The following is a 9,156-nucleotide window of genomic DNA, read 5'->3' as shown; positions in this document are numbered from 1 at the left end:
TACAGAGAGATCTCATAAAACTATGGCAGCATAGGTATCCCCTGTACTAAGCACAATTCAGCAGGAACAGTCCCTAAGTTTGCTCATAGTCTGTACAGAGAGATCCCATAAAACTATGGCAGCATAGGTATCCCCTGTACTAAGCACAATTCAGCAGGAACAGCCCCTAAGTTTGCTCATAGTCTGTACAGAGAGATCCCATAAAACTATGGCAGCATAGGTATTCCCCTGTACTAAGCACAATTCAGCAGGAACAGTCCCCTAAGTTTGCTTATAGTCTGTACAGAGAGATCCCATAAAACTATGGCAGCATAGGTATTCTCTGTACTAAGCACAATTCAGCAGGAACAGCCCCTAAGTTTGCTCATAGTCTGTACAGAGAGATCCCATAAAACTGACAGCATAGGTATTCCCTGTACTAAGGACAATTCAGCAGGAACAACCCCTAAATTTGCTTATAGCCTGTACAGAGAGATACATAAACCAATGGAAGTATAGGGATTTCCCCATTACTATGCACAATACATCAGGATCAATTAGGCATGTAGCAGCCTATTCGTGATATACATCAATAAATATTAATTTGTTAAATTTGTTCAGCAAAATAAGCACAGAACACTGATTTCCATGTAATAATTTATTAGTATTGCTCCATAACATCCATTGGACAGTTCACAAATAATACATTATATGAAGAGTGTGGGCTCCTGTCCTGTTTCCTTGCCCGGCATCACTAACTGGGCTTTGTTTAAGGTTTAATATATGAACAGACTCTGGCTGGACTGATTATCTCAAGACTCTTGTATTAGCTAATAATAAGGCTTAGTCTATAGCAGCAGGCCCAATCTGTACAGTATAGAATATAGAGAAACACACAGATGGTACCATCTGTAATTCAATTTTCCCCTTTATATACAGAACATTTGTTGATCATTCAAACTGTTTGGTTCTGTTATTCTTGGCACAATGAAATCTCATAGGACAAATGTGCATTTAAATTCTGGGGAAGAGAATGAGGCTGTGAGTTTGCAGAGGGGAGAAGATGCAGCTACAGGTTGGAGAAATAAGTTTAATAATACATCTCCTTGTCGAACCAACCTGGGGAGAGAAAAGAGGCTTTGTCAGCTCTCAGTGTTTATTTTCATGTACATAATAGGCAGCAGTGATAATAAAGGGGAAATCACACAAATTTAAGAAAAGAACATGGAAATCTGAGGATACAGAGCAGCAATCTGATCAATGGAATTGTGGGTAATTGTATGCAAACACCTGTAGTAGGGGGCTGATGCATTGTATGCTGGGAAAATGTCTCTTTTTCCCCATTATATTTATAAATTTCAACCCTGCTCATTATATTAAAGGGGATGTAAACCCAGCGGTAACACTGTCCAAAAAACATAATTTTAAATGCAAGAAATTCACCAATGAGAATTCTTGAAAACTTCATTATAAATGCAAAATAACCAACCAATGAGAATGCTGATTCCCAGCCCCATGTCAGGCATCTTGCTGTTATCTTACATATAGAGAGAATTGTTTTTTTCTTCATTATATGACACTGGAATGAGACATGGGGATAAAGGACAGACTTGTTCAGTGCTGGGAAACTGGCCTTAAAGCTTCCAACTCCAGTTGCAGGAACAAAGAACATGGAGCCAGATTGATACAGATCAGCTGGGATTCTCATTGGAGGATATTTTTGCATTTTAAAGCAGTTGCTGGCTGTAGAGATTTGGGCAAAATTGTGGACAAGTTTTTATGGTGCAATATTGCTTTCAGAATACAACCCTGATGTTGCTGGACTACAGCTCCCAGCATGCCTCAACCTTCATTATATGGTTTTTGTAGAGGGATTTGTAGTCCAGCAACAATTGAGCAGCAAGGTTTACTACCCCTGTATCAAACTTTTCTTTCTATACAGTATACATTGGAGTCTATGGTCTAGCACCCTAATTTGGGCTGAGAAACTCAGTACTACTAGTAGTCTGAAGGAAGAGGAGGCAAGGAACTGAAGTTGCCGGCCAAAGGCTGGACCTCCTTGTAAAACAGGGAAAGTTCCAATATAATCTTTTTTACTCTTCCAAAATTACTCACTTCCTGGGTGTCGGCGTACTCCGAGTTTACGGATCTCATCATAAACAAAGATCAAGATTCCAAACGGAAGAGGTACGAGCCACCACTGGAACCTGGGAAATGGAAATTGTGATTCATTATTAATAAAAAAGAGAAATGAAATGAAGCTGTGGCTAATCCAGTGCTAAAGCATATCCCTGGCTCCCACTAGCATTTGTGACCCAAACAAAACATCTTTTGATGATGTATTATGCTCCTTTTGCTCACAGAGAGGTGTTATATTTCCCTGTAGGGACATAGTTCCCAAACTGGGGGGGGGGGGGTCTGGAGGCTTATTAGGGTGAGATTTAGGGAGAAAGCCTATTAGTACGGTTGCCACCTGTCCAGTTTTGACCTGGACAGTCCAGTTTTTTGAAGGGCTGTCTGGGTCAAAACTGCCTGGCCAGTTTTCCAAATTATGAAAACCGGGCAGGATTCCTTGAGATTGTCATAGCCTCGCCCCCAAATGGCACATCCCGCCTCTGCCCTGTCCCCGGCCCCACCTCCTGCTACTTCATGGTCCCGCCTCCCCACCAGGAGTTAGTCAGGAAGAAAGGTGGCAACCTTACCTATTACTATTAGAATCAAATTGGGAGCAGAATCAGTAAATACTATTAGTGAGCATGTCGGAGACCTCTAGTGACCAAACAGAGGTAAAACCACAATCTCAATAATTTCTCCAAAACATGCTATTAAATAAAAAAATATATATTTTATTCACATCAGTAGTTAAAAAACATGTATAGTATTCCCTCTAACGCCTAACGCGTTTCATGCTTACCCAGCACTTAGTCATAGGCACCTATTAGCTCTCCTAGATTCACCTGAAAGTCCATCTTGAAGGTCATTTATTGGCTACCCAAGTTATTCTTCAACTTATAGATGAATGGATGATTTACCAGTGTTTTCCTTATTGAATTTATAGAGGTTCTGACCAAAGATTGGACTTCCAAGGGGAGCCTGAAACAAAAAAACTGTCCTATTGGATTTCTAGCTCATCCCGACACATACCGAATTGGCATAAAGTTGAAGACGTTGGGCATCCCTGGACAGTAGCAAAGGAAATTACCAAGACACAACTGGAATACGATGGCGATGACCAAAACTTTGTTTCTGTAAAAGAAGAGAAATGTGTGGTTGTGTTTTATTACTTTTAGTTCTGCCATGTTTTGTTTATGACGTAGGGGGCAAAAAAAATCAAGAACCACCTGCTTGATTTGTGGCTTAATATAATACAATGTACATTTCTCAAGGGAATATATCAAGCAGTACAGAAGGGTGGTGTTATAAAGGAGGGGCAGTAAAAAAAGTGAGAAAACCTAATTCATCTTCACTCTATATTGAAATAAGGTCTTTTAATAGTCCAGACTATGTCCACGAAAGTAATTGTTCCTGGTTTCTGCAGCCAGATCTTCCACCCTTAGAGAATGAAAGAGAAAAGGCTTATGGGGGGCAGGGATTTACCTAAAGAATCCTTGTTGGAAGACAGAGAGACGCCTGGTTTTTCTGATGAGGACATCTGAGATCTGACAAATCTCAATACTGATGAAGAAGACAGTGTAACAGTTGTACTGCTGGTAGAGACGCTGGCTGAAGGTCTGCAAGGAAAATCATCCTTGTTACATTAAACATCCCTACTATGTCCCATGTTAAACTCTCATGGACCAACATGGAGAACATCAACCAAGAGTAAACATGGTGGGAACACAATAGAATTTCATTTGGTCTGGCTTTACTAAAACGTCCCTTTACAGGCACATATGTAAAGTAAACACGGACAAGGGACCCCACAGTTGAACCCCTTGGATCAGCTGTGAACTTACCCACTCTTGTCCATAACTGTCTTGCAGATCCTGTAAATGCTGATTTTCCCAGTGAGAGCGAAGGCCCAGGACGTATGCAGGGAACCAGCCTTCTTGGGCCATCACAGTAAAATAATCCACAAAACCGGCAAAGGACTGTATGATACCTGCACAAAGGGAGACAGTTATTCCAGATGAAGTTGTGGACAAACCACCCTTAGAGGAGCATTTTGGAATATCCTATTTTAATTTATGTTGTCTTGAGTTGGGATAGATATGCCTATGGTCTCATATATGGGCACTGAGGCTGAGAGACCGCTACTGCTGCTCTGTAGGCCATGTGGTGGGACATATTGGGCGGATTGACTGTTTTTGACCTTGGGCAAATGATCAAGTAACAATAGTACTGCCCAACATCTAAGTCAAGGTTTGCAATGTCCAACTTGCAAACAGTAGGACTGCTGAGTAAGAACTAATATTTTGTAATATATCATATATATTGTTCCAGAAGAGATGTATTTGGCTTCTTGGAAAGGAACTAGGCTCTGTGATGGCTTTGGCTTTGCAAAGCCCCTTCTGTCTGAATGCGCATAATCCAATTAGTGTGGACCCAGATAATCTCCTTCTGGCAGCTTCCAAGAGTGCATGGAGCCACATTATCCTCCCCAGCATGCCTTGCCACCTACCAATTTGGAAGTAGGAATACACAGCCAGAGCTTCATTCACAAGACGATCCCGGCGAGGATTCCTTGGTTTAAGGTGCATAATGTCACTTTCTGCCCTCTCATAGGCCAGGGAGACTGAAGGGAACTAGACAGAGAGAGATGTACATAACATATAACCCTATTTCAAAACTAGGACTCAGAATGGTGATGGGTTAAAGGGATAACATTCTATGGCCGCTCCTGTACTACAAGGATTAATAAAACAGCTTGGGAGAGGATTTACACACCCATAAAACCATAATTCCTTCTCCAAACAGTAAAATCCAGTTATCTGTGGAGCAGGAATTTTGTGAAATGACTATATACTCATCTGAAGTAAATATGACATTGCAGAGAACCTTCTTGTTGTTTTTCTACTCACAATGTCTGTGCACAGCTCGATGAAAAGGATGGTGATGCACCCCAAGGGTAGAGGGACACTAGCTGTGATGTAGATGAGATATGGGGCCAGTTCAGGAATGTTCTTGGTCAGGGTGTACGCAATGGATTTCTTAAGGTTGTCAAAGATGAGACGCCCTGGGAGGCAAGCAAACAGCTCATTTATGTATTTATAGGTCAATATAGGTCTAAAAAAAATCCAGTTTTCACTTCAATGCATCACAACTTCCATCCTCTGTCAAATTAATACATCTCGAGGTCAAAGGAAGCAGCTAAAGGACAATGAGTTTGACCATCCTGCTTTTTAACCTAGATCAAGCGCAGAAGGTCCAGATGGGGATTCCAGAGATCCTAATCTATTCCAGATCTCACCTTGTTCCACCCCAGTCACAATGGATGCAAAGTTATCGTCCAGCAGAATCATGTCCGCTGCGTTCTTGGCGGCATCAGATCCAGCAATGCCCATAGCCACGCCAATGTCAGCTTTCTTTAATGCAGGAGAGTCGTTGACACCATCACCAGTGACCGCCACGATGGCCCCCTAGGCAAAGAACAAGGAGGTTAGCTTGCACTAACGTTACTGATTTGCATCATTTCATTTGGAACTCCTTTATATACTGTAGATAATATTCTTGCAATTCTTAATTTTTTACATTTAATTGATTATTTTATGTTTGTACCAGTTTCTGGCAACTCTCCACAATGATGAGCTTCTGTTGAGGGGAGGTTCGGGCAAACACCATCTCAGGATGCAACTTAAGAGCTTCTACCAGCTCCTCACTGCTCATTTCCTTCAACTGCCCACCATTGATGACACAGGCACGGGCATCACTGCAGGGAAACATGTCACATCTATATATTGGTTTCATTGGTTCTATTTATGGATCAAAATGCAAACTGTGGCTTTGTGGCCCTGATCTAACTTAGCTGTTGCCTCAACTCTAGTTGACTGACCGACTTGCCTGTACCCAAGTAAAATCATATTTGCCCTGCAACATCTAAACTGTTGAGAATACACCATGGGGGCCAACCATGATCATGCCCAGGCCTTGTGGAAGAGCTTAAGCAAACACAACCTGCATCCTCCAGCTACTACCATTACTATTCCCAGTATCCCCCCTTCAGTTCTCTGCCAACCCCGCATGTATGTAACCACTAATTTTATGGCAATACCGCTTGTTAACTTGCTCCACGGGAATGCGCAGGCGGGCTGCAATGTCCTCCACTGTCTCGCTACCCTCAGAGATGATGCCCACACTTGCAGCAATGGCTTTGGCTGTGATTGGATGATCTCCAGTAACCATGATAACCTGTAGAACAGATAAACCAGAAAAAAATTACTACCTGCTTATGGGAGGGAAGATTTATGGAAGAGATAGGATTAACAGATTATAAAAGAGATGATCCACAGGAGGGAAGCCATTGTGATACATTAATGTTTTGCTAAAGCTTTATAGCTATTGCCCCACCTTACAGGTGTAGTATTGAATCTATTCTAGAGCATATGATATATCATGTTATCCAACAAGATTTCCCTTGTCATACCCTGATTCCAGCAGTCCGGCACTTCATGACAGCATCGGGCACAGTGGCACGTGGTGGGTCAATCATGGAAATTAATCCAGCAAAGCACAAGCCGCTTGTGGGAAAATTCATTTCTTCCGTGTCAAAGTTAAAACCTCTGGGATATTCTTTCTCATTCAGGTACAGGTGGCAAAAACCTAAAATAAATGGAGGTTTGTGGATTGACAGTATGAAACTTTGTTTCGAGTTTATTTAATTTGGCCACCCAAGTGATGGGTCACATCTGGGGAGGGGAATTGGGAAAGTTGGTGCTTGGGCCAATGATCATACATAGAAAGGATCAGCTCAGTTTGATAAAAAAAAAATCTTTCAACGGGCACCTTTAAATCTGAATTTATTCTTCAAACAAATGATCTTTTTGGGGTTTTTTTGTACTGCGCTTAGGGTGGTTGTCTTCCTACAATTACCCTCCTTACCCAGCACTCTTTCTCCCAGGCCTCCCAAATCCATGTAAGCTGTCTGGAAAGCCTCCTTCCACTGCTCATCCAAAGGCAGTTCTTGACCTTTAATCATGATGGTAGAGCATCGTTCTAGGATACGTTCTGGGGCTCCCTTCATCACCATCAGATAACGGAGATCTAATGGATCCTGCAGCTCGTGAATAGACAGCTGTGGGAGGACACAAGATAAGATACTAAAACAACTACCTTTGGTGGCCAAATTGTCATAAACCATGACTCTGCCAAGTAATTAGTGGTTGTTGCAGCAACTGGACCATCAAATATGGGCTTGGTCCAATTTTTCCGTAATTGGTCAATTCATCTTTCAGGGTACAACTCTGATAAACTGGCAGAACGGGCAACTCATCCTTTTATTGTTTCATAGAAATGTTTGCGGACCTTAGTGAAACAAGACTCACTTGGAATTTGTTGGTTGAGTTGAAGGGCACCTCTGTCACCTTCTTGAATCGTTCTCTGTACTCCATGACGTTGCCGACTGTGATCTCTGAGAACTTCACGAGAGCCGTCTCAGAAGCGTCGCCAATGACAATCCTCTGTAGGATCATATGACTTGTTATTGCTCACCAATTAATGTCCTAAAGTCAATGCTCATATGCATAACATATTAATATATTTAGAGGGTATTTCAGATATATAGCTCCTTAATGTATGACCATATTTTCTGTTTGCCTTACTTTTGGAACTGGAATTCCGTCCTGTCCGGATTTGAAGAAGGCTCTGTTGCAGAGACTAACAACCTTGCTCAGGGCTCTCCATGTATCTGATGTCTGATCAAAACTTTGACCTAAAATGGCATTATCATTAAAATGAAAATCATACCATGCAAAAATAATAAATATTATTATTGTTGATAATATCACAGTGTTGGGTGTTAAAAGATGATAACCCTAATCCTAACCCTAATCCTAAACCTAACCGTAAGGAACCAATACTAAAGTAGGAACAGGAAAAAGTGCAGGTAATTTCTCCATAAGTCTATTCTCTGCCACCCTAGTCCTTCTTAGTTGATATTCTATGATATATCTTCACAATTAAGAGCAAACAGTTGGATCAGACAGTATGACCCCTGTACCCAGGAATTTTTCAAGGTTGAGTAAACCTTCAACTAAATATCCACCTTGCATTAGGGTTGGAAAATGAAAGCTTAGACATTTTATGGACCATTTATGCTCAACAGATATCAAATGGCACCACCTCAGTTTACCTGATTGATCTTCAGTGGTGTCGGCTGAGTGGATGTGGTTGTCAAACCACAAGTGAGAGACAGTCATCCGGTTCTGTGTCAAAGTCCCAGTCTTGTCCGAACAGATCACAGACGTTGAACCCAAGGTCTCCACAGCTTCCAGGTTCTTGACTACGCAGTTCTTTCTGGCCAGGCGCTTGGCAGTCAGTGACAGACACACCTGCCGGGGCAAGAAACAAGGGATGAGGAACACTTGGGCCAACTGATCTATTTTGCTGCATTATTTCAAGGTAGTGTGTTGTTTGCTTTCCATGTAATGTGATGACTTTGCTAAATATTTTTTGAGACCACCTCACTTGGAAACCACCAAGAATGCCTCCATGGACACAAGTGGAATCGAGCAATATAGGCCTCCAGCAAAATGCCGGTCTTACTGTACATTGACTTGAATGAAGTTAGGAGGCTGAACTTGATCACTTGTTGGATTATCACCTAATTGCAACCTTGGCGACCAAGTAAATAACATATATAAGCCACAGTAACTGCATCAGATAGTGCTGAGGTTGGAAGCCTCACCGTGACTGTAGCCAGCAGACCCTCAGGGACATAAGCTACCACAATAGCCATAAAGAAGACCATGGCCCTTAGGAATGGATAACCGATCACCATGGCAACAACAAAGAAGGTGGCCCCGAAGAATATGGCGAGTCCAGCGATGATGTCCACAAAGTGCTCAATCTCTATAGCGATGGGGGTCTTCTCATTTCCCACACCGGATGCCAAGGTTGCAATTCGTCCAATGATGGTGCGGTCTCCTGTGTTTATAATGACTCCAATGGCAGTACCTGGGTAACAGGAAGCATGAATTTAAAGGAGAAGGTGTCAGATCTGGGGAATGTCAACCAAACTCC

At 42.0% G+C, this 9,156-nt stretch overlaps 1 protein-coding gene across 1 annotated transcript in view; it reads right to left on the bottom strand.

The window, feature by feature from the left end:
- Positions 1-622: 622 nt before the first annotated feature.
- LOC108696872 (potassium-transporting ATPase alpha chain 1) overlaps positions 623-9,156 on the bottom strand; it is a 17,799-nt gene continuing 9,265 nt past the window's right edge. Inside the window, exons 8-23 of the mRNA XM_018226563.2 lie at positions 8,822-9,090; positions 8,267-8,465; positions 7,737-7,846; positions 7,461-7,595; positions 7,018-7,210; positions 6,563-6,738; positions 6,191-6,327; positions 5,698-5,848; positions 5,390-5,558; positions 5,001-5,155; positions 4,601-4,724; positions 3,936-4,081; positions 3,577-3,710; positions 3,124-3,225; positions 2,095-2,186; positions 623-1,098 (exon numbers count right to left, since the gene is read on the bottom strand). Coding sequence (XP_018082052.2) covers positions 1,070-1,098; positions 2,095-2,186; positions 3,124-3,225; positions 3,577-3,710; positions 3,936-4,081; positions 4,601-4,724; positions 5,001-5,155; positions 5,390-5,558; positions 5,698-5,848; positions 6,191-6,327; positions 6,563-6,738; positions 7,018-7,210; positions 7,461-7,595; positions 7,737-7,846; positions 8,267-8,465; positions 8,822-9,090 — 2,321 coding nt within the window. The 3' untranslated portion in view covers positions 623-1,069. The remainder of the gene's footprint in view (positions 1,099-2,094; positions 2,187-3,123; positions 3,226-3,576; positions 3,711-3,935; positions 4,082-4,600; positions 4,725-5,000; positions 5,156-5,389; positions 5,559-5,697; positions 5,849-6,190; positions 6,328-6,562; positions 6,739-7,017; positions 7,211-7,460; positions 7,596-7,736; positions 7,847-8,266; positions 8,466-8,821; positions 9,091-9,156) is intronic.

This window comes from Xenopus laevis, chromosome 7L (genome assembly GCF_017654675.1).
Source record: "Xenopus laevis strain J_2021 chromosome 7L, Xenopus_laevis_v10.1, whole genome shotgun sequence".
NCBI lineage: Eukaryota > Metazoa > Chordata > Amphibia > Anura > Pipidae > Xenopus > Xenopus laevis.
Note: the sequence above shows the minus strand (reverse complement) of the source record. Positions and strands in the feature narration are given on the sequence as shown.